Below are 25,304 nucleotides of genomic sequence, written 5' to 3'. Positions count from 1 at the left end.
TCATACTCTGTGAATGACACAGAAATGTCGTCATGTTGCTCCAGCTCATACTATTGGGATATATGTACAACACTGGAGCATAAGGTTTCACAAGGTTTACCAAGAGATCCCTGATCCAGTCATGTGACTGATTTACGTTTATCTAAGTATTAATCCTCTGCAAATTCTCTCTCTGACTCTCTATCAGAAGGAAAAAAAACATGGCAAACGACAGGCAAACTGTTGTCCTGATTACAGGGTGCTCCTCTGGAATTGGTTTGAAGCTTGCTATTCATCTTGCAAACGATACCAAGAAACAGTTTTATGGTAGGTGTTCTGTTTACTAGGTGCTAACTCAAAGGAAATGATTGAGTAATGCCTGAATATGGGTGCCTCATGTCAATCTTTGCAAGGGAAACTAATGTTAGCCTTACTGTTCACGTCCCGGGGACAAATAAGGACAGAACGTTGGTAAGATGGCTGCTTAAGCAAACAGACATTTTTTTAAACCAGAAAAGGTGTAGGAATTACGTCTTAACCGTTTGCCTTAATATATTTTGTGACATCTTTGTTCCATACTGATGTTCCTGAAGCATTAATTGTGATTCATCACAAATGTCTGGTCTAATGCAAGTACAAATCCTACTACAATATAATGAGGAATTTTAATGGAAATGTTGGGCGGCACGGTGGCACAGTGGTTAGCACTGCTGCCTCACAGTGCCAGAGACCTGGGTTCAATTCCCGCCTCAGGCGACTGACTGTGTGGAGTTTGCACGTTCTCCCCGTGTCTGCGTGGGTTTCCTCTGGGTGCTCCAGTTTCTTCCCACAGTCCAAAGACGTGCAGGTCAGGTGAATTGGCCATGCTAAATTGCCCGTAGTGTTAGGTAAGGGGTATGGGTGGGTTGCGGGTCGGTGTGGACTTGTTGGGCCGAAGGGCCTGTTTCCACACTGTAATGTAATCTGTAATCTATTTGGATTTGAAAAGAAGGAGTGTAGGAACAGAATTAGTGACTTTTAAACTGTAGGATTATTATATAGAAGCACATATGGTTCACTCATGTCCCTTTCATGACAATGATCTATTGTTCTTGCCTAGTTTAGCTGGCATGTATTTGTAGACCCACAGCAATGCAGTTAACTCTTAATTGACAGGATATCAGCATTGCTATCTGGGCTAGCATTTATTTCCTATCCCTTACTGCCTCTGATAAGGTGGCGCTGAGCTGCTCTCTTAATCCGTCAGAGTATGGAATGCTGTTAGAAGGGAGCGCACAGTTTTGACCCAACGACAAATAGCCTAGAATTGTACTCGAGAAGGAAGCTCATTATCCCCTTCCCAGGTGTAATAATTGCCAGTGACACCCACACTCATGAATGAATCATAAAAAGTGACCAATATTTTCATGAGCAGCACCTCAAATAAATTTTCTCCTCGTATCACTGGTAAATCTAATTCTGAATTTGAAGGTAGGTTTGCTCATTGAGCTGGAAGGTTCGGTTTCAGACGTTTTGTCACCATACTAGGTAACATCATCAGTGAGTCTCTGGAAGCTCACTGATGATGTTACCTAGTATGGTGGTGAAATGTCTGAAACTGAACCTTCCATCTCAGCGAGCAAACCTACATCCAGAACCTCAACCTGAACTACAAATCCTCTCTAAACTCGCTAATTCTGAATTTAATTGTAACAATTCATAATCTAGATTAGGTTGCAAATTGTTACAAATATAGGAATGTTGGGATAGCATATTGGTTTTAATGTACTATCTAAACTTCTTTGCTTAATTGGTGCCGTCTAAAGACTTCGAGGTAACTAGGGCAGCACAGTGTCTCAGTAGTTAGCACTGCTGCCTCACAGCACCAGGGACCCAGGTTCAATTCCAATCTCAGGCGACTGTCTGTGTGGAGTTTGCACAGTCTCCCCATGTCTGCATGGGTGTCCTCTGGGTGCTCCAGTTTCCTCCCACAAGCCAAAGATGTGCAAGTCAGGTGAATTGGCCATGCTAAATTGTCCATAATGTTAGGTGCATTAGTCAGAAGGAGTTAGATCTGGGTGGGTTACCCTTCGGAGGGTCGGTGTGGACTGGTTGGGCCAAAGGGCCTGTTTCCACACTGTAGGGAATCTAACCTATTATTCTCTTCATAAAGGCACACGTCTTTGCACATTCATGTTCAGAACATTATTATATGAAAAAAGTGCCAAAGGATTTGAATGGTCACTTTTGTGAGTAAAACTATAATTTTACATTTTAATTGCGATCAGTTTCTTAGCTGAAACTGATATTCCATTTCTATTTCATTTTCTGAACTTATCTGAAAAATTTACAACGCTTGCTGATGACCACGATACAGGTCATGAGTAACCTGAGCAGTGAAAAGACTTCGATATTTTGTTGTTGTTGTCAGGAATTTGTAAAATGATTCCCACCTAGGTCAAAAACTGAGCCTGTGATGCTTATCTGCTCACCTACTCCATTCTGTAAGTAGGTGTGTAATCTCTGTGAAACAGACAGGCAATCACAAGTATTTTTACACATAGTGATAAATTGCAATACACAGACACATTACACCTTCAAATAATATGGAATTTAAAAAGGTACACATTGCCATTGAGCTGAACTCTTAAAGCAATTAAAATTCTACTCTGATTCATTTGAATATATCAGCAGCTACAATTACCTGACACAAAGATTTTATCATAATATATTCTGTAAATTAGATTTTGAAGTGTGCAACTGCATATAGTCAGAACAGCGTGAAAACAATTTTCAACTTCCAACACCCGATAGTGAGTCTTTCAGAAGATTCGCAGCTCAGGTTGAGGTTCCGGACGTAGGTGTGCTCGCTATGAGCTGGAAGGTTCATTTATTCATCCGGAGGCCCACTGAAGATGTTACCTAGTATGGTGATGAAACGTCTGAAAATGAGCCTTCCAGCTCAGCGAGCAAACCTACCTCCAGATCCAACACCTGATTTTACATTCTTCAGACTGTCCAGAGATGAATATGGTTTTAAAAGGACAAACAGTGATCTAAAATGACAGTCACAATCACCTGACTACAGTTTGAGGCGCACTCAGGAAACCAACAAAGAATGAAAAAACCCATCTGAACTGAAATGACTATGTTATCTAAAGATATTGAACCCAACCTTCAACAAACTGGCACCTCCCATTTCAATTTGCATGTGCTCGGGTACACATTGGATGTGAAGGTTTGCCTGCAGATTATCCAACTTGCATGTAAAGACATAGACACTGTTCTCTGTGACCCAGTGACCTGCCTGGTGCTTGGGTTCAGGATATCTCTTCTGGGCTGCAGAGGAACTTGGAGTGAGAGGGTAAAGATCCAGTGGTCATGGCCCACGCAAGTATCAATGACATCGATAAAACTCGGCCGAGGTTCTGCTAAGGGAGTATGAGCAGCTAAAGTGAAATTAAGAAGCAGAGCCAAAAGGTAATTATCTCTGGATTACTACCTGAGCCATGAGCTAATTGGCACAGGGTCAGTAAGATTAAGCAGGGAAATACGTGGCTCAAAGATTGATGTGGGAGGAATGAGTTTGAATTCATCAGACATTGGATGTGATCCACATGGCAGCATGAATGGCTCAGTGGTTAGCACTGCTGCCTCACAGTGGCAGGGACCCGGGTTCGATTCCAGCCTCGGGCGACTGTGTGAAGTTTGCATGTTCTCCCCGTGTCTGCGTGGGTTTCCCCCAGGTGCTCCAGTTTCTTCCCACAATCCAAAGATGTGCAAGGTAGGGTGGATTGGCCATGCTAAATTGCCCATAGTGTTCAGGGACATGTAGGTTAAGTGCATTAGTCAGGGGTAAACAGAGGGTAGGGGAATGGGTCTGGGCGGTTTACTCTTCAGAGGGTCGGTGTGGACTTGTTAGGCCAAAGGGCTGGTTTCCACACTGCAGGGATTCTAATTGTAAAGAACATTGGGGCACCAGTACTGGGGAAGAAGGGGCCTCTCCCAATGGGACAGTCTTCATTTGAACCATGCTAGGACCAGAGTCCAAGCGAATCGCAAAACTAGGGCTGTAGACAGGGTTTTGAACTAAATGGGTGCAGGGTTCAGTTATAGGGACAGAGGGCAAAAGTGAACATTGGGCTGCTGGAAAACGATGCTGGTGAGATAACAGTGGGGAACAAGGAAATGGCTGAGGAGCTGAATAATTACTTTGTGTCAGTCTTCACGATGGAAGACACAAGTAATATCCCAGAAACTTCAGAGAATAAGGGGGCAGAGTTGAGTATGTTGGCCATCACAAGAAGAAGGTGCTTGAAAGACTGAATGGCGTGAATGTGGATAAATCAGATGGACTACACCCCCGAGTTCTAAGGGAGATAGCTGAAGAGATAGTGGAGGTGTTAGTGGTGATCTTTCAGGAATCGCTAGAATCAGGAAGGGTCCCAGAGGACTGGAAAATTGCTAAAGTGACACACCTGTTTAAAAAGGGAGTAAGGCAAAAGACAGAAAATTACTGATTAGCTTAACCTCAGTCATGGGTAAGATCCTGGAATCCATTGTAAAGGATGAGATTTCTGAATACTTGGAAGTGTCTGGTAAAATAGGGCAAAGTCAGCATGGTTTCATCAAGGGGAGGTCATGCCTGACAAATCTGATAGAATTCTTTTAGGAATTAATGAGCAGGTTAGACCAAGGAGAGCCAATGGATGTTGTCTACCTGGATTTCAAGAAGGACTTTAACAAGGTGCTGCACAGGAGGTTACTGAGTAAGATAAGGGCCCATGGTGTCAGAGGCAAGGTGCTAGCCTGGATAGAAGCTTGGCTGTCTGGCAGAAAGCAGAGAGTGGGGAGAAAAGGGTCCCTCTCAGGATGGCAGCCAGTGACAAGTGGTGTTCTGCAAGGCTCAGTGTTGGGACCACAACTTTTCATTTTATACATTAACGATCTAGATGAAGGAACTTGAAGGCATTCTGGCTAAGTTTGCAGACGATACAAAGATTGGTAGAGGGACAGGTAGCATTGAGGAGGCAGAGAGGCTGCAGGAGGATTTGGACAGGTTAGGAGAGTGGGCAAAGAAGTGGCAGATGGAGTACAATGTGGGAAAATATGAGGTCATGCACTTTGGTCAGAAGAATAGAGACATGGACTATTTTCTAAATGGGGAGAAAATTCAGAAGTTTGAAGTGCAAAGAGACTTGGGGTTTCTAGTCCAGGATTCTCTCAAGATAAACTTGTAGGTTGAGTCAGTAGTTAGGAAAGCAAATGCACTGATGGTATTTAGTTTGAGAGGGCTTGAATATAAAAGCAGGAACGTACTTCTGAGGCTCTATAAGGCCATATTTGGAGTATTGTGCGCAGTTTTGGGCCCTGTATCTCAGGAACAATATATTGGAGCGTGTTCAGAGGAGGTTCACGAGAATGGTCCCAAGAATGTAAAGCTTAACATATCAGGAACGTTTGAGGACTTTGGATGAGGGGGGATCTGATTGAAACATACATAACACTGAATGGCCTGGGCAGAGTGGACATTGGGACGATGCTTCCATTGGTAGGAGAGACTAGGACCTAGGACACAACCTCACAGTAAAGGGAAGACCTTTTAGAACAGAAATATGGAGAAACTTCTTCATCCAGAGAGTGATGAATCTATGGAATTCATTGCCACAGAAGGCCGCGGAAGGCAGGCCATTGAGTATATTTAAGACTGAGATAGATAGGTTCTTGAGTATCAAGGGGATGAAGGGTTACAGGGAGAAAGTGGGAGAAGAAGGTTGTGAAGCATATCAGCCATGATTCAATGGTGCAGCAGACCCAATGGGATGAATGGCCTAATTTGTTGCTCTATAAAGGGCCTGGTGAAAAAGCAAATTGAAAAAGCAACCATTCACTGACAATTCAAAGATATCTGCAGAATGCACTAATGCTGAGGATAGAAGTTAACCATAAAACAATTGTGGTCTCAGTTTATAATCTAACATTTGAAGAATTCTAACGACTCTCAAAGTGTGTAGCTTTTATTCTTCCAGTCTGTACAAGACAATCTCTCTCACTTCTTTTAAAATGTTATAGCTGCTTTTGTATGTTTGTTGTTACTTTTCATCATTTTTCTTGGGGCTAGTGAGTAATAAAACTCCTCTTTCTTTCACTCCAGGTGCGTTTATCATTGGCTTTTTTTAATTTTGACGAATCCTAGATTTTCACTGCGGTGTGAGATACTTGCTTGCTAACTCAAATTTAAAGAAGTTTGCTACACCTAGCCAAGATGGTTAAAAAGAGGTCAAACTTGCACTCGTCCTAATATTTTCAGTGAACTTTTTATCATTATTTTTGAACCTTTTCTCATGTCAGTAAAGTTTCTGGACAGGTACAGACACATTTAGTGTTAAAAAACATCATTTATATCATTGTCTAAAAAAGTTGTGATCTGGTAATGACACTGATTTCTACTGGACCTATCTCGTAAATTTCTACCTTCTTTATCTATCAGTTAACATTTCACATTACTGCAAATTTATCGCTTTGTTAATTAACAAAGTTTTACTGTAATTCAAATGTATAATATAGTCATTGCAAACATGAAACTAAGAACTAAGTATCGCAAGAGGATTTGTCTGTGTGGGTTACTCTTTGGAGGGCCAGTGTGGACTGGTTGGGCCGAAGGGCCTGTTTCCACACTGTAGGGAATCTAACATTTTACAGAAGCATATGCTGCTCTTGCACTGAAGGCAAATCTTTTGATTGTGATTAATGTACAGGAAACCCCCAACCCTAGAATTAAGCCTGACTGGTGAGTTGCAGAGTCACAGAGTGTGGTGCTGGAAAAGCACAGCCAGTCAGGCAGCATCCAAGGAACAGGAGAATCGACATTTTGAGCATAAGCCTTTCATCAGGAATGAGGTTTATGATGAAGAGCTTATGCCCAAAATGTCGATTCTCCTGCTCCTCGGATGCTGCCTGACCTGCTGGGCTTTTCCAGCACCACACTCTCGACTCTGATCTCCAGCATCTGAAGTCCTCACTTTCTCCTGGTGAGCTGCAGAGAACCATATAAACATAAACTTGAGATAATAGCCATCCAGTTCACCTGCATCACCAATAAAAGGTCTGACCTTACATTTCATTTCCCGTGCAATCTTAATGATATTCTTACCACTATGGGATATAGCAGCTAAAAATTCATAACATTCGAAAACAAACCCACATTCAAAATTAAACATTGGAGACAAACTAAATTCATCCTGTCTCCCTAAATTAGTAGATTATTTAAGAATTCCGAGATTCACAAGCATATCTTTGCATAATTCTAATCCGTTCTTACTTGGTTTGTACTCTAGTTGAGTCCCAAGTTTCATTGAAATCCTTCAGTGACTGAGGTAAATGTAACCTTTAAACTGTCAACAAATGGAGGGAAATATCAACGTTCCTGCCTGACCAGCTTAATATACTTTTAATTCACATTTTGTAACTTTAAAGTAAACATGAACTTGAGCATTTAAGGCCCTTGTTGTAAACAGAAACGCAATACTGTAACTGAGCATATTTTAATGAAAAACATACAACAGTTCAATCCAAAGTTCTTCTCCCGATTCTATGTTTTTAAAAGAGATTAGTACTATTTGTGGGCTGAATTTTTATACCCCATGCCAGGGGTGGCCTGGCAGGGCAAATGATGGGGGAAATCAGACACAAAGGTAGGGGCAAGGTGCTAGTTGTCTACATCCCTCCCTTGGTGTTTTAGCAGCAGGGAAGACAGGAGGCAGAGGGGTGGGGAATGTGTGGATATGTCAGGCGTCCCACTAACCTCTGGGCAAATTGAGACCCTAAGTGACAACATTATGGCCACTTAAGAGCATCCCTTAAGTGGGGTGGCACAGTGGCCAGCATGATGGCTGCCTCACAGCGCCAGGGACCAGGGTTCGATCCCTGCCTCGGGCGACTGTGTGGAGTTTTCATGTTCTCCCTGTGTCTGTGTGGGTTTCCTCCAACAATCCAAAGATGTGCACGTTAGGGTGAATTGGCCATGCTAAATTGCCCATAGTGTTAGGTGCATTAGTCAGGGATAAATATAGGGTAGGGGAAATAATGGGTCTGAGTGGGTTACTCTTCGAAGGGTCGGTTTGGGCTGAATTCCCATACTGTAGGGAGTCCAAGCTAATCCTGTTATTTTACCCAGTGGTGAACAGCTCTGCGACCTGTGGCGAGATCACCAGAGTGTGTGGATTTGGTGGGGATCTGGGAAGGGACTTTTCACACTGGCTCACTCCTTGTTGCTTCCCAATGACCACACTCCTCGCATGTTGACTAGACCAGCTGGATAAAAGTGAGGGAGAAAGGAATGGACGGATACTCCAATATTGGGAGATGCAGTAGATTAGGAGGTGGCTCACATGAAGCAGAAACACCAGCAATAGCCAATTGGGCTGAATGTCCCCTTTGTGCTGTGAAGGCTCTGTAATCTTGCTTAAATCTATACATTAAACTACACACAGTAGGCTTGCAGGCAAAATCTCTTTCCAAAGATTATTAGAACTGACTGCTAGATCATGTACTGTTTCATAGTTATAATTGTCACTATAGTGTGTCATTATTAATATCGAATAAAAGCTACAATTGACATTTGGATCTGGATTATAAACGCTTGTACTGCAGGACTAATTGAATAATGCTATCAAACCAACGTCCTGTGTGGCCACTCAGTTGGGTGTGAAAGCTCCCATGGTTCTATTCAAAAAGGTTAGAGACAAAAAAAAACTGCAGATGTTGGAATCCAAAACAGACAGGCAGGAGGCTGGGAGAACACAGCAAGTCAGGCAGCATCAGGAGGTGGAGAAATCAACATTTCGGGTGAAACCCTTCTTCAGTCCTGGGAGAAGGAAAGTTCCCCACAGCATCCATTAATACTGTCCCTCAGCTAACATCACAAACAAAACAGAAACTGCTGGAGAAACCCAGCAAGTCTGGCAGCATCTGTGGAGAGAAAGCAGAGTTAACGGTTCAAGTCCAGTGATCACGTTCTGAAGGAGGGTCACTGAAATCAAAACATTAGCTCCGGTTCTTTCCCCACAGATGCTGTCAGACCTGTTGTTTCTCCAGCATTTTCTGCTTTGTGCACATTTAAATCCCCAGCATCCAACAGTTCTTGGTTTTATTTTAGTGCTGAATTCATTACCATGGTTTGTCAAAGGGTAAGCAGGCACAGCTGATCTGGAGTTGGATCTCCTCATTGATTCAGCCTTTCAAACAAAAAATGAGGTGGCTACCAAGGTGTGGGAACTGCTCACCATATTTCAGAGTCTTTCTTCCAACGTTTGTGGGTGATGGAATATTTGACTGCCTAGACCCGTTTGATATGAGTTTTGTATTTGGCCCACTCAAGGACACCATTCTTGTCTGTAGAATTGAAGAGATCAAGAGCTCAGCCATGATCCTATTAAATGGGACAGCAGGCTGGAGGGGCCAAACAGCCAACTCAAGTCTATGTTTCTTATAGTCTTAAGAGCAGCTTGCAAATGAGCTGCAGAATGGGCTTTGAAATCCTCATGCTGTAGCTCATAAATGTTAACCTCACTTGGCTATAAAGTGTTTTAGGACAAGTGATGCACGTGAAAAACACTGTAGAAATGCAAACCTTTCTTTCTGATTTGCTGGCGAAATCAAGGTTTGGTTAAGAAGTGCAAGTGAAAAGGTAGATAATAGTGAAATACATGGTGACTTTTTCTTTTATTTATTTTTCTATTCAAAATAGTTATTGCTACCATGAGAAATTTAAACAAGAAAGAACAGCTGGAAGCAGCTGCTGGAGACACTCTGAACAAGACATTACACATTAGGCAGCTTGATGTCTGCAGTGATGAGTCAGTGACAGAATGCCTCAACAGCATTCAAGATAAAAGAGTTGACATACTGGGTAAGAAATTCAATTATAACATCCTACATTGTAAAATATCCAAATGCTTTACTCTCCAATTGCTTCATTAATAAGATCAGCTGGACGTACATGGAATAGTGTAGGTTAGATGGGCTTCAGATTGGTATGACAGGTTGGTGCAACATCAAGGGCCGAAGGGCCTGTACTGTGCTGTAATGTTCTATGTTCTATCATTTGTGGTCAGGGTTTTGGAAAATGCTTGTCTATTGAGTTTTGGTGAATTTCTGCAGTGCATCTTATACTTGGTACCACTGCTGCTGAGCTCAGTGGTGGAGGGAATGGATTAGATTCCCTACAGTGTGGAAACAGGCCCTTCAGCCCAACAGGTCCACACCGACCCTCCGAAGAGTAGCCCACCCAGACCCATTTCCCTCTCACTCATGCACCTAACACTATGGGCAATTTAGCATGGCCAATTCTCCTGATCTGCACATCTTTGGACAGTGGGGGGAAACCAGAGCACCCGGAAAAAACCCACATAGACACGGGGAGAATGTGCAAACTCCACACAGACAGCCACCTGAGGCTGGAATCGAACCTGGGACCCTGGTGCTGTGAGGCAGCAGTGCTAACCACTGAGCCACCATGTGGTGCCAATCAACTTTGTCCTGGATAGTGTCAAGCTTCATTAAAGGAGCTGCACTCATGACTACAGTGAAGAGGGAGAAGCCAAGAGGTTACTTCAATGTTTTAAAGGTACAAAAGCAGCCAGGTTCACATATAGCAGAGGATGGGATGGACTACAATTTTTGTACAGGGTGGTCTCTAGCTACACGCACCCCTGGGTAGGCAGGGACAGTTTATGGAATACACAATGTGAAGATGGGACTTTGTCTCCACAAGGACTAGAAGGTGGTCATTCCAACCAATACGGTCAAGGACAGATGCACCTGTTGCAGGGAGTTTGGCAAATACAAGGGCAATTATATTTTCCCTCTTTTTGGTTCCTTCATCACTGACCATAGATTCAATTGAGCAACAATGTCCTTTAGAAAGGAAACCCAACTTGGTCAGTAGTGCAGCTGCTACTCCTGGTCCAATTCTCAAGCTTGAACAGATTCAGAACCCTTGCCATCTTTGGTGATTCCTTCGAGTTATACTCATCATGGAAGAATACTTTTTTGTTATTCATTTACACGACAGGAACTTTGGGCTGGTTTTTATTGCCAGTCCTTAATTGCACAGAGGACAGTTAAGAGTCAACTGCATTGCCGTGGGTTTGGAGTCACATCATAGAATCCCCACAGTGTAGGGACAGGCCCTTTCACCCAACAAGTCCACACTGACCCTCCAAAGGGTAACCCACCCAGACCCATTTCCCCTTCCCCTATATTTAAACCTGCCTAATGCACCTAACCTGCACATCCCTGAACACTACGGGCAATTTAGCATGGCCAATTCACCCTAACCTACACATCTTTGGATTGTGGGAGGAAACCAGAGCACCCAGAGGAAACCCACACAGACACGGGAAGAATGTGCAAACTCCACGCAGACAGCCACTTGAGGCTAAATTGAACCCAGGTCCCTGGCACTGTGAGGCAGCCGTGCTAACCACCTGGCCACCATGCCACCCCACATGTAGGCCAAACCTGGTAAAGATGGTAATTTCATTTGTGAAAAGGACATTAGGGAACCAGATGGGATTTTTCAACAATCAATAATGGATTCGTGCTCATCATTAGACTGTTAATACCAGATTTTAATTGAATTTAAATTCCAATGTTTGCTATGGTGGGATTCAAACCCAGGCCCTCAGAGCATTACCTAGGTCTCTTAATTAAGAGTCAAGTGATAATATTAGTAGGCAGTCTCCTTCATCATCAGCTGGGGTGGTACATGCTAATCAACAAGAGGCTCCCTTGCTCATGTTTGACCTGATGCCATGAGACATCATGGAGTCCAGAGTCAATATTGAAGATTCCTGGGTAACTCCTTCTGGATTGTATATCTCTGTGTCACCTCTGCTGATGGGTCTATCCCACCTGCAAGCAGTGAGATGTTATGAACTGTAAAGTATGACCCTGAGAGTATGACTGTCAGGCTGTTGCCTCGATTAGTCTATGAGATATCTCCGTAGATGTTGGTAAGAAGGACTTTGCAGGGTAAACATGGCTGAATTTGTTGTGTTTTTTTGAGACCTTTTCAAAGTTTGATATAACCAGACCCATTTGAGAAGGCAATTAAGACTTGACCATATAATAGTTGGAGTCACACAACAGCGAGACCAGGGAAAGACAGCAGTTTTCCTTAATGTAGTGAACCATGTTGGTTTTATCATCAATTCAGAATTTCAGGTTCTCAATTCCAGACTTTTTTTTTGTAAAAGTCAAATTCCATCATCGTGAGGTATGGGTCCCCAGATCACTACCAGGGTGTCTGGATCACTAGGTCCAACGACAATACCACTGTGCCATCGCCTCCCCTTACAGACTGCACAGCCATACAAAGAGGTGAGGCATCCTCAGTGAGTGAGTGTGAAGTGCAGAGTGCAGGAAGGTAGTTCATAGTTTGAGAGGATAAGGTGGCTGTAAGCCTGGTAATTAGCACTAGGGATGTGATACTGAAGTTTACAGTCCGCCAACCTTTAGTGAGCTCCACCTGCAGTGGCACTGTTCAACTGAATGAGAGATCACAAAGAGAAAATGGTGCCACTTACCCCTGCAAATGTCAGCACATCATTGGCATGGTGCGACGCTGGTCGCCATCACCTCAGTGGGGGACCAATAGCACTGAACTGGGCTACTATCCATGCCTGGGCTGATGGCTCTGTCCTTTAGATGCAGCCTGATTGGAAGGTAATGGACCTGGTCCTCATTCTTCCCAGTCCAGCAGGATGTAGAGGACACAATCAATCAGTGAACCAGGCAGCAACCCCCAAATGCTTTGAGGAAGCATTTCTGTTCTCATGACATTGATCATCACAGGCTGATGGAGAAGCTCTGAGCCTGCAGCATCTGAAGTGATGTCCTAATTTCCTTTAAATACACTGCTTTTCAAACTAAAGACAATCCCGGAGGTGCAAGCACAAACCTCCAGCCGACCTGCCACACAATATGCCGAGTAACTCACACCCATCGCACCTCCCGAAATAATGCACTGAAAACCAAATGATAGTGCGAGGTAACTCACCCCATGTGTTGGCAGATATGAATCCATTCAACACATTCATCACCAGAGGTTAACTTCTGCATGGAAAATTCTGCTTCTTTCTTTAACTTCAGATACCCAGCCAACTCTTTAACAACCTACTTTATTAGGTCCCAATTTTCTCTGCAAAATTATCTTTGATTGGTTATTCAAACCCCTAAGAGGTATCTAAGATAAGGGACAGGAAGCTAGAGGGAATATGAGGAAACATTTTTTCACTCAGAGGGTTTTTGGAATCTGGAACCCACTGCCTGTAAGAGGTAGAAACCCACTTAGCATTGAGGAAGTATTTAAATATGTATTTGCGACTACAAGGCTTGGGGCCTACTGTTGGAAAATGGGATGAGAATACTCTATCGGTTGCTTTCGAGTTGCACAGACTTGATAGGCTGAACGACCTTTTTTTCTGTGCTGTACACCCCTATGATTCTGTAAGATGCAAATCTTCACTCTTTACAAAGTACTGAGCCATTAAAGATATTCCTGTTAATTCCCCAATAAATACAGCAGAAATAACTGCAAAATCCCATTCATACAAATTCTGGAAAGCTCCAAAAGACTCTTTTCAAGCCTAATTCAGATCATTCTTGGCTAAACTCCAAGTTCGTGTGATCTGTGTGGAGATCAACGAACAAAAGGAACTAAAGTGGTCAAATTCACACAATGAGACAAGGTTTCACGTATAATACATTTTAATGAATGTGAAATAAATCCACAGAGGTTGGTATCCCATCACCAAGTCACCCATTATTGACACATAATTTTCCTTGACTATAGTATTGCCTCATTCAGAGTCAGGCTCCAGAGTGTCAGTAACTTTGAAAGTGTCACCCTTTCGATATATCAACCAGGGTTCCCTGATTGGACCAAATTAACTGCTCCAATCAGGGACCTCATATCTTACGATGTCCAGCTGGCTGATCTTGTTACAGTCAGAGCAGAAACAATCAAATCAAACACAAATTAACAGTCAATATAACCTGTACCCTCCACATAAAACAACAAATATAACAAAGATTGATAACATGAATTGACATTTCGATTCTCCTGCTCCTCGGAAGCTGCCTGACCGGCTGTGTTTTTCCAGTCTCGACTCTGATTTCCAGCATCTGCAGTCCTCACTTTCTCCACATGAATCGATTCTGCAGTCACTTGGAAAGATTGAACTCATTTCAACCAAAAAAGCTCTGAACGTTTCTCAGTCAGAAATGCAAACACTTCATTAGTCATTCTCACCTGAAAGCAGCTCCCTTCCTCCCAACCCAGGTTTCAAGGGAATCGTCTTCACCAAAAAAGTTGACTTATATAAATTCCATCAGTTCCATTCATGGAGTCTTGATGGCATGGATGTTCTCAGAATCATTTTTATCTGAATCATTAGTATTACAGGTTAAGCAAAGACATGCCAGAGAATTCCTAGAGGCCTGGCACTCCAACCACAACGCCATAAACAAGCACATAGATCTAGATGCCGTCTATCAACCCCTCAGAAAACGAACAGGAAATGACATCACCACAAACCCCAGGAACCCCATCCAGGAGAAAGATATAAATAGAAAGCAGAAGAAAACAGCTTCGCTTCACTTGGAGGTCACCACTGATGATGTTACCAAACCAGGTAACGAAACGTCTGGATATCAAACCTACAGCTCAGCGAGCAAACCTACACCCTAGTGTTACTGTTGTGCCAGTCCATTGATCAACTCTTTTAAAATAACTAAAGCAGTAACAAGCAACATTTTTAATAATCTTCATTCCTACACCCAACCTCTGTGCCCTGCTCGCTGCTCGCTTCAATATGTGGCTGAGCTAGACCCCAACTGCCTTCAGCCAATTGGCTCACGCCAATGCCATATAGACCCATTTGTGCCAAATCCATCACAAGCATGTCCTTTTATTGCAAACCATGGATTCCAATCTCAGAACTTGCCTTGATATTATCAAGATCTTGAACACAATATAAACTGACCCTCCCTATACAGTATTGAAGAAGGGCTATACGTTTTTTAAGTGACTTAAGTAGGACATGGATGTTGCCAGCTGGGCCAGCATTTATTGCCAATCCCTAATTGTGAGCTGCCTTCCTGAACCACTGCAGTCCATACGCTGTGGGTATACCAATATTGCCTATTAGAAAGGGAGTTCCAGGATTTGAACCCAGCAACATTTAAGGAACGACAATATGTTGCCAAGTCAGGATGGTGAGTAGCTTGGAGGAGAACTTGCAAGTAGTGGTGTCCCCATGTATCTGCTGCCCTTGTTCTTCTAGACAGAAGTGATTGTGTTTGATGTTACTGAACTATGGTGAATTTCTGCAGTGCATCTTGTCGATAGTAGATACTGCTGCTACTGAGTGTCAGTGGTGAAGGGACTGGATTTTTGTTGATGCAGTGCCAACCAATGAGCTGCTTTGTCCTGGCTGGTTTCGAGCACCTTGAGCGTTGTTGGAGCTACATCCGTCCAGGCAAGCAGGGAATATTCCATCAAACTCCTGACTTGTGCCTTCTGGAAGGTGGACAGGCTTTTGGATGTCAGGAGATAAGTTGCTCACTGCAGGATTCCTAACGTCTAACCTACTCTTGTAACCACTGTGTTTACATGGCAAGTCCAGTTGAGATAATACACCCCCAGGATATCATTAGTGGGGGATTCAATGATGGTAATGCCATTGTATGTCAAGGAATGGTGATTAAGTTCTCTGTTCTTGGAAATGGTCATTACCTAGCAGATGTGTGGTGCACATGTGACATCATCTGAAATCACTCAGAGGAACCATTGGTCTGTTTGCTCTAATGGATGTGCATTTACTCTTTATGATAATACTGACCATCTCAAAGCCTTTTTTTTTATGTCTTATAAATTTGCCCAGTAAATAATGCAGGTATTGGAAAGATTGGCCCAATAGAAAGTCTCAGCATCCGGGAAATGAAGAGTATATTTGACACAAACTTTTTTGGAGCTGTTCGGATAATCAAGGCCGTGCTGCCGGATATGAAGAGGAGAAGGAGTGGGCATATTGTTATGATGAGCAGTGTGATGGGACTACAAGGTACCTCAACACCTTCAGTTCAATTCCTAAATAATTTTTATTACATAGTATACTGAATATTCTGAAGAAAATATGGGTTATCTGTGCCGATTTTAGTTTCAGAATTAAAATAGCTGTACTCCGTTGCTTTCTGCTATAGCAAAACAACATGCTTTCCACAAGGTGCTCCTACCTTCTATGTTTCCATATTAGAAATAAAATTTGGTGAGACTTACAATGGTGGTCAAAGTCAAGGTCATTAGGAAATGAACGAGATGCAGTTGCCAGAGATTAGTGTAAAAACTGAATAAATACTTTGTCCCTTTTTGATTCTCCATGGCATGTGAGCTTCACTGGCTAGGCCAGCATTAATGGCCAATCCCTAATTTTTTTTTAATTCAATCGTGGGACATGGGTGTCACTGGCTCAGCCAGCACTTACTGTTTATCCCTGGATGACCGTGAGAAGAGTCAGAGTTGTCGAAGATGGTAGTGAACTGGCCTTTTTAAACCACTGTAGTCCAAGTGCTGTGGGGTACACTCACAATGCCCTTAGGGAGTTAGATTAGATAGATTACTTACAGTGTGGAAACAGGCCCTTCAGCCCAACAAGTCCACACCGACCCACCAAAGCACAATCCACCCAGACCCATTCCCCTACATTTACCCCTTCACCTAACACTAGGGGCAATTCAGCATGGCCAATTCACCTAACCTGCACATTTTTGGACTGTGGGAGGAAACCGGAGCACCCGGAGGAAACCCACGCAGACACGGGGAGAATGTGCAAACTCCACACAGTCAGTCAGTGGGAATTGAACCCGGGTCTTTGGCGCTGTGAGGCAGCAGTGCTAACCACTGTGCCACCGTGCCACTCACAGTTAGTTCCTGGATTTTAAGCCGGTGACACTAAAGGAACATGTCTAAGTCAGGATGGTGTGTGGGGTTGGTGTTTTATTTAGGAATATCAGCCAGAAAGTTAACTAGCCTCAAAGATCAAAATGTTTTGATCTCCGCGACCTTTTGGCAAGGGTGATCTCAAATGTGGTGTGGACTTGTTGGGCCGAAGGGCCTGTTTCCACACTGTAAGTTATCTATCTAATCTAAATCTACACGAATCTGTTTGCAACCTATACATGCAACTACCTAACCTAGTGGGCGGCACGGTGGCACAGTGGTTACCACTGCTGCCTCACAGCGCCAGAGACCCGGGTTCAATTCCCACCTCAGGTGACTGACTGTGTGGAGTTTGCACATTCTCCTCGTGTCTGCGTGGGTTTCCTCCGGGTGCTCCGGTTTCCTCCCACAGTCCAAAGATGTGCAGGTCAGGTGAATTGGCCATGCTAAATTGCCCATAGTGTTAGGTAAGGGGTAAATGTAGGGGTATGGGTGGGTCGCACTTTGGTGGGTCGGCGTGGACTTGTTGGGCCGAAGGGCCTGTTTCCACACTGTAAGTAATCTAATCTAAAAAAAAACAAAATTTCCCTGGAGAAGATTCAGAAAAGGCACCATTAAGGTCCAATCCTAAATCCTGTATCTTCGTGCTTCCGGGATGAGGGGAGAAAAAGGTATGCCATCAATATTGTGGAAACCAGGGAATCTTGGGGCAATATTATAGAATTGCAACATCTCTGCCTTTCCATGTGCGATCTGAGCATTATCATGTCACTGAAGATTGTAATACTGTATTTTATTCTTGTGATTATCTTGCAAATCTTTCAATGCCTTGAAATTGTAATTTTAAACGTGTTAACGCATCCACTGCTCACTTATATTTCCAAAGTCAGAATACATCGCAAAATAGATCAACTGAGAGTGGATGAGCCCTCTTGAAGCTCCCACATCGATCCTAGTAATTCAAATTAGAATTCCTACAGTGTGGAAACAGGCCCTTCATCCCAACCTGACCCTCCAAAGAGTATCCCTCTCAGACCCATTCCCCCAACCTACATTTAGATTAGATTACTTACAGTGTGGAAACAGACCCTTCATCCCAACCTGACCCTCCAAAGAACAACCCACCCAGACCCATCCCTCTACATTTACCCCCTCACCTAACACTACAGGCAATTTAGCATGGCCAATTCACCTAACCGGCACACTTTTGGACTGTGGGAGGAAACCAGCGTATCTGAAGGAAACCCACACAGACACAGGGAGAATGTGCAAACTCACACAGACAGTCACCCAAGGCAGGAATTGAACCTGGGTCTCTCACATGGTGAGGTAGCAATGCTAACCACTGAGCCACCATGACACTCCTAAGTTACAGCCAACTTAAAGCTAACAATAAAATGATTAGCTGAGCTAAACCCAGTATGGCTTTATCAGTAAAGGATTAAAAAAAAGACTGTCTCACATTAGCCTGAGGAATTATCAATGTCAAAGAAGGATGCAGTAGAATTATCAGCATTTTTCTTGTTGATAAAGCTGAAGTAAATTATGGCTGAATAGAAACAATATGCTCTGTTGAGGATCTATGTAAACTACTGATAATTAGTCAGCAAATTCTAATGAAGCAAAATAAAAGTGAACCCTTCTAGACTGGGAATTTAATGTTGCAGTATAAATTAGAAACAACAGTGGGATCTAACGAGAGTTGGACTACCTTTAACTATCAGAGTGACAACAGCAATAGGAGAAAAGGACTTAGCTATTAACAAGACAAAATTGGAATCAACATGTATAGAATAAAAGATGGCAAAGGACACGAATAGATGACCATCTCCAATAATAAACAATCTATCCATTACCCATGATGTTCAACAGTGTTAGCATCACTGAATCCCCCACCATCAACATCCTGGGGATTACCATTGACCAGAAACTGAACTTGACTAATCATTTAGGAGCAACAGAAAACTTTAATTGTGGATGCTGGAATATACACAAAAACAAGAATCTAATTCTCAAAACATGATGCTTTTTTTTGCTCAGGTGTTATATTCAATGATGTCTATGCGGCCTCTAAGTTTGCCATGGAAGGATTTTGTGAAAGTCTTGCAGTCCAGCTTCTTAAGTTCAATATATAGTAAGTAAATATATTTACAGGGGTACGCCGACAAACCCGGCTTGCTTTGCAACAAGATGAGGGTTAAGGATGGTTATGCACATTTTCATCTTCAAAAGAAAATTCGATGCGGATTAGTCTTGCAGACAGACAGTGAGTTCTGAAATTTGAGACACAAGAGAGAGGCACAATTAAGCCTACACCATCTCTTGGTGCTTACAGGTTTGCTGTTACCCTGGGACATCTCCCATTTGTAGACATTAATCCAGATATAACAGATATAAGGAACTTAAAGAACAAAACAATCTAAATACCATACGAATGAAAGTTTTAAGTCAGTCCAATCAGCGGAATAAGTCTATGAACTATAAACTACTTCCTAATTGAGTTAATGGCATGGATTCTCCGACTAGGGAAGAGTTTGCCCAGTCCCTAAACTCTTCCCATCTCTGCATTTCCAAAAACCTCCATACAATGCATTTTGACCCCATCATGCTGTATATCTCCTCATAACATCAATGTTTCCTTCCTCTACTCTCAACAGAGCTCTATATGAAGTAGAGTCCCTAGAGCTCCTTCCCCAACCCCTGGAAACATATGATCTCTTAAAGAACACCCAAATTCTGTATTAGCAAATGCATTTTACTGCTCTCTATAGTGTTTCAATGATAGAACCTGGTCCAGTAAACACCGAATTTGAAATGAAGCTCATGGACGAGGTGTCACATTCTACATTCCCAGGGACAGACTCAGAGACAGTCCAGTTTTTTAAAGATGTCTACCTACCTGCTTCACGTGACATCTTTGCTACAATGGGACAGACTCCGGATACAATTGCTGAGGTAATCTGTTTTGAATTTTTTGTAATAGTTAGTCATTCATGGAATGTAGGTATCATTGCCAAGGCCAGCCTGTATGATCCATCCCCAACTTCCCTTGTACTGAGTGGCTCGCCAGACCATTTCAGAGAGTAGTCACATGGGTAGGTCCAGAGTCACATGGAGGCCAGAACAGGGAAGGACACCAAATCTACTTCCCTTAAAGGCATTAGTGAACCACTTGGGTTTTTATGACAATGAACAATAGTCACATAGTTGCCATAGACTTTTAAATCCAAATAATTATAGAATTCAAATTCGACCGTGGTGAGATTTGAACCCTAGTCCCAGAACATCTCAGCAAAAGATTCTGGAATACCAGTCCATTGGAAATACCACTATTGCCCCCACATCCCCTTAAACCATAAACTCAAATTACACAATATAAAAATTACCAAAGACATAATAAGCAAATGGTAGCTTCAAGTTTTCTTGAGACACTCTTCTGCTGACTAGTTCAATATTGGTATTTGTTAATTTATATTAAATGGTTCTCTACTTACACCAAAAATAGAAGAAAACTATGCAACCACTTTATGCAAACATTCCTTCATGGAGGTTGGTTAGCTCAGTTGGTTGGATGGCTGGTTTGCTAGGCAGAGTGTCACCAACATTGTGGTTCACTTCCTGCACTGGCAGAGGATACTGTGAGAGACTCTCCTTTTACCTGAGGGTGTATTTGAACATGGACTGTTTCAGTATCAGAATTGGCGCAAATGGGGCTGGACATTGCAAAACCATCTGCGAACTTCCCCAATTCTGACCTTGTGATGGAGGGAGGATCTTTGCTGAAGCAGCTGAAGATGATTTGCCAAAGGACACCACCCTGGGGAACTCCTGCGGAGATGACCTGGAGTTGAGCTGATTGGCCTCCAACAACGACAACCATCTTCCTTTGTGTCATGTATGACTCCAAACACTGGAGAGTTTGCTCCCTGATATCCATTGATTCCAGTTTTGCTCGGGCTCTTTGTTGCCACACTTAGTCAAATGCAGCCTTCATGTCAAGGGCTGTCCTTCCCCACTCCCCTCTGGAATTTAGTTTTGACCATATTGGAACCAAGGCTGTAATGACGTCTGGAGCTGAGTGGCCCTGTCACCCTCGGACCATCTCAGGCACAGACTGTCTGAAGAGTAACCCGCCCAGATCAATTCCCCACCCTATATTTACCCCTGACTAATGCACTTAACCTACACATCCCTGAACACTATGGGCAATTTAACATGGCCAATTCACCCTAACCTGCACATCTTTGGACTGTGGGAGGAAACCCACACAGACACAAGGAGAACATGCAAACCCCACACAGACAGTCACCTGAGCATGGAATTGAACCCAGGTCCCTGGCGCAGTGAGGTAGCGGTGCTAACCACTGAGCCACCGTGCCACCCCACATGGCATGAAAGACCAAGCAGATGTCAGTTAATGTCTGGTCAGCAAATCCCTACTGCCTCAGAGAAACTGGATAAACACATTGATACGCAAGTGATGATCAGTGGATGACTTTTGCTTTTCCTTCACTCATTAGGAACAAGGAGTAGCGTGCATCCATTTTGTACCTGTCCATTCGATCCCATGAGCTTTCTGCCTCACTGCTTCACTACCTGCCAATGCTTCATCCTGATGTGGTTAAGTGACAGCTTTTTGTTTGTGGAGCAAAAACAGAAAATGCTGGAGAAATTCAGTAAATCTGGCAGCATCTGTGGAGAAAACAAAACAGAGTTAATGTTTCGAACCCAGCCTGAGTTGTTTGTCAATGTTTACCACTCAGTGTGGGAGGGGGAGGCAGGTCCCAAGTCTAACTCAGCTAGAACAAGAGTTGAACTTGCATTACTCTGAAGTACATACCAGGCAACTGAGTTAACTGGCCTCTATTCTGCACCTTGACTAAAACTGAAGCAAACACTTACAAAAGATGTATCAAAAAAGGGGAAAAAAGGGTCATCTTTGATTCATCTTGCCTCCTGCCTTTGTCATTTCCTTGAGCGAACCCATCCCACCCCCAAAAAGCATTGGTAATCTTCCAATTCTAAACTCTTCAGCCATGATTTTAAATCCCTTCACTTCGCCCGAGACCTACTCTCTGGAATAGAACATAGAAAAGTACACTACAGAACAGGCCCTTTGGCCCACGATGTTGTGCCGAGATTTAATCCGAATGTAAAATAAAATTACCTAACCTACACACTCCTCAACTCACTGCTCTCCATGTGTATGTCCAGTTGCTTAAATGTCCCTAATGACTCTGCTTCCACCACTACATCTGACAACGCATTCCATGCATTCACAACTCTCTGTGTAAACAACCTACCTCTGACGTCTCCTTTATACCTTTCTCCTAATATCTTCAAACTATGACTTCTCGTACCAGTCAATCCTGCCCTGGGGAAAAGTCTCTGGCTATTGACACTATCTATTCCTCTCATTATTTTGTACACCTCGATCAGGTCTCCTCTCTTCCTCCTTCTCTCCAGAGAGAAAAGTCCAAGTTTATTTAACCTCATAAGGCAAGCCCTCCAGTCCAGGCAGCATCCTGGTAAACCTTCTTTGCACCCTCTCCAAAGCCTCTGAATCTTTCCTACAGTAGGGCGACCAGAACTGGACACAATATTCCAAGTGTGGTCTCACCAGGGACTTGTAGAGCTGCAGCAAAACCTCATGGCTCTTAAACTCGATCCCCCTATTAATGAAAGCCAAAACACCATATGCTTTCTTAACAACCCTATCCATTTGGATGGTAACTTTGAGGGATCTGTGTACTTGCACACCCAGATCCCTCTGCTCCTCCACACTGCCAAGAATCCTGTCTTTAATCCTATATTCAGCATTTGAGTTCAACCTTCCAAAATACATCACTACGCATTTATCCAGGTTGAACTCCATCTGCCATTTCTCAGCCCAGTTCTGCATCCTGTCTATGTCACACTGCAGCCTGCAGTAGCCCTCTATACTATCGATGACACCTCCAACCTTTGTGTCATCTGCAAATTTACTAACCCACCCCTCAACCTCCTCATCCAAGTCATTTATAAAAATTACAAAGAGCAGAAGCCCAAGAACAGAGCCCTGCGGGACCCCACTCAACACTGACCTCCAGGCAGAATAATCACTAAATAACCTCACTAAATCTCTATAAACCTATTTTAAGACACACTTTAACACCCATATCTTATGATCAAAAGCTTTTGGTCATCTGGCCTAATGTGGACTCCAATTAGATAGTTATCCTATGAACTGTCTTGGATTTTACTTAAATCATGTTAAAGGAGCTATGTAAATGCAAGATGTTATTGTTCACTAATAAACAGTAGCATCTCAATGTGTAGCAGATGCCAAGACAAATTTAAACTGTTTCCAATATGAAAATTCCCACAAACAAGGATACAAGTGATTTTTTGATATAATTGATCATCGGTTTACAGTTCACCAATTATAATTTTTACTTACCTCAAGGCAACCATCAAAGTGATAAAAATGGAACGGCCAGTATTTCGTTACCAAACCAACATACTTTACACACCACTGACGGCAATGAAGTACGCTGACGACACAGGAAATATGTCAATCCGAATGTTTTACAACTTACTTTTTAATCATGGAACTTGTTTTAAAATAAGCTTAAGCTGCCTCAGAATTGTAACATGCAGCTGGTTCCGCAGTGGAGCTGTTTCACCAAACTGATTGGGATTATGAAGAATTGGCTTTTCTAAGCGCCAATATGTTATTTTCAATATCCATTGCTTTTCAGTACCTAGCCATCAGAAAAGTACTCAAAGCAACAAAATTTGCTTTGCAAACAATCTGAAAATCAAACATATGCAGAGAAGACAAGATAGACAATTATAGATAATGAAAGTAATAAAATAATAAAAATAGACAAGACATTACAATTATGTTCAAGATGTCCTGGACCATGATCCTTCGGTCATGGATTATGACATTAAACGGTTTTCTGCAAGTTGAAGGACTTTAATTAACATATGTCATTGTAATTACACATTTCCTAAAACTTACAATTACATTTCTTAGCTGTTGTAACAATCCAATTACAGTACTAAACATCCATTGATTCGACTGTCAATTTTCATTTTTTTCCTGTGATTTGTTATCACAGTTGGCTGAACTATTCTACAAAAATTAATTATAAAACTAGAATTCAAAGAGAACAGTTTAGATCAAATAGGGATACACTTCAGTTGCACAGGACTGGAACATTACCTATGCTTTCAATTAGCTACAAGCAAAAGTAACTCAATTTGTGACTCTTACAAGTACTAGCCTTAACCAGCAAGTCCTACAATCTAGACTAAGCATTCCACCAATGGCCAGGACAGGGCCTTATGTCTGTTCCAACGCAGAGATGAGTACTAAAGCTAATATGTAAGTGCTCCACTATAATCCTATTATTAGCCTCTGAAGCATTGATCAGATCAAGGACACAAGCTTTAAAAAGACAGAAATAGTGGGTGTCTTGAAAGATAGTTCAGTGGGGATTGATTCAGTAGCAGAAACAGTGTCCACGCTCATTAGAAGATATAATCAAACAACCAGCACAAGATCATTGACCAGAAGTGGTTAGCTGTGGAAATACTGGAGTCTGGTAAGGAGAAGTTGGAGGTTTCAGGAGTCAATCAGGAATTGCAGTGGAGGCCATTCAGCCCATCGTACCTGCACAGGTTCTGTTACCTGGTGCCAATCTCCAGTCTTTTCCCCATATTTCTGAACATGATTTCTATCCAAATGTTCATCCAACATCCTCTTGAATGCCTCTGCAGATAATGAGGACAATCAATTACCTGTCAACTGGGTACACATCAGTATTGATGATAAGGTTCCATTGTACTGTACAATGTCCAGTGATAACAACAGCTTGGGTTCAGTTTCCACACTGAGTGAGATCACGATGAAGGACTCTCATTCTCAACCTCTCCACTTCCCCCGAAGTGTGGTGACTCTCAGGTTAAAACGCCAGCATCCACCTTCCCTCGAATGAGAGAGCAGCCCTATGGTTTGGTAAGACTAAGGCGATTTTACTTTTACAATACTAAAAGGAAAATAACAAACATTTCTCAATACTCACAGCAATTGAGCTCCCGGAGGAACTGGATGACTAACTCCATCTCCCACTTCATGTTCAGGAGCTTCCAGGGAAATAAAATCATTTGAAAATGGAAGAAATTCCAATGATAGGTAGTTGTAACTGCTTAATATATGCTGTATAAGACTTGCCTTTCAAATAAATTCTGAAAACATGCTGTTGCTAGTCATGTTATTTAAGCGATAGACTGATCATTTGTAACATTTGACATAAGTGCTTTTTGTGGGACAATAAAATTCTTATGCTTGCGA

The 25,304-nt window shown here is 42.6% G+C and overlaps 1 protein-coding gene across 3 annotated transcripts; it reads left to right on the top strand.

The window, feature by feature from the left end:
- The first annotated feature begins 153 nt into the window (after positions 1-153).
- Positions 154-25,304, top strand: LOC140468134 (retinol dehydrogenase 8-like). 3 transcript variants are annotated; one of them, XM_072564329.1, is made up of 7 exons: positions 154-306; positions 9,707-9,868; positions 14,421-14,657; positions 15,909-16,088; positions 19,004-19,097; positions 19,735-19,918; positions 23,409-25,304. In XM_072564329.1, exons 1-7 carry the CDS (start codon positions 201-203, stop codon positions 23,634-23,636), a joined length of 1,191 nt encoding a protein of 396 aa, XP_072420430.1. In that variant the 5' UTR covers positions 154-200; the 3' UTR covers positions 23,637-25,304. The 3 variants fall into 3 exon arrangements, with proteins under 3 accessions (XP_072420430.1, XP_072420432.1, XP_072420431.1); XM_072564330.1 differs by lacking the exon at positions 14,421-14,657 and having other exon boundaries at positions 156-306; XM_072564331.1 differs by lacking the exons at positions 9,707-9,868; positions 14,421-14,657 and having other exon boundaries at positions 155-306.

This window comes from Chiloscyllium punctatum, chromosome 46 (genome assembly GCF_047496795.1).
Source record: "Chiloscyllium punctatum isolate Juve2018m chromosome 46, sChiPun1.3, whole genome shotgun sequence".
Lineage (NCBI taxonomy): Eukaryota > Metazoa > Chordata > Chondrichthyes > Orectolobiformes > Hemiscylliidae > Chiloscyllium > Chiloscyllium punctatum.
This window is presented reverse-complemented; position numbering and strand designations above follow the sequence as displayed.

What these genes read in the sequence shown, in the direction of transcription:
- LOC140468134 (XM_072564329.1), top strand. Translation starts at nt 201, where the DNA reads ATGGCAAACGACAGGCAAACTGTTGTCCTGATTACAGGGTGCTCCTCT. An exon ending in TAAAAGAGTTGACATACTGG is followed by an intron (nt 9,869 to 14,420) that starts GTAAGAAATTCA and finishes CTGAATCATTAG; the next exon opens with TATTACAGGTTAAGCAAAGA. An exon ending in CTTCTTAAGTTCAATATATA is followed by an intron (nt 19,098 to 19,734) that starts GTAAGTAAATAT and finishes TGCTCTCTATAG; the next exon opens with TGTTTCAATGATAGAACCTG.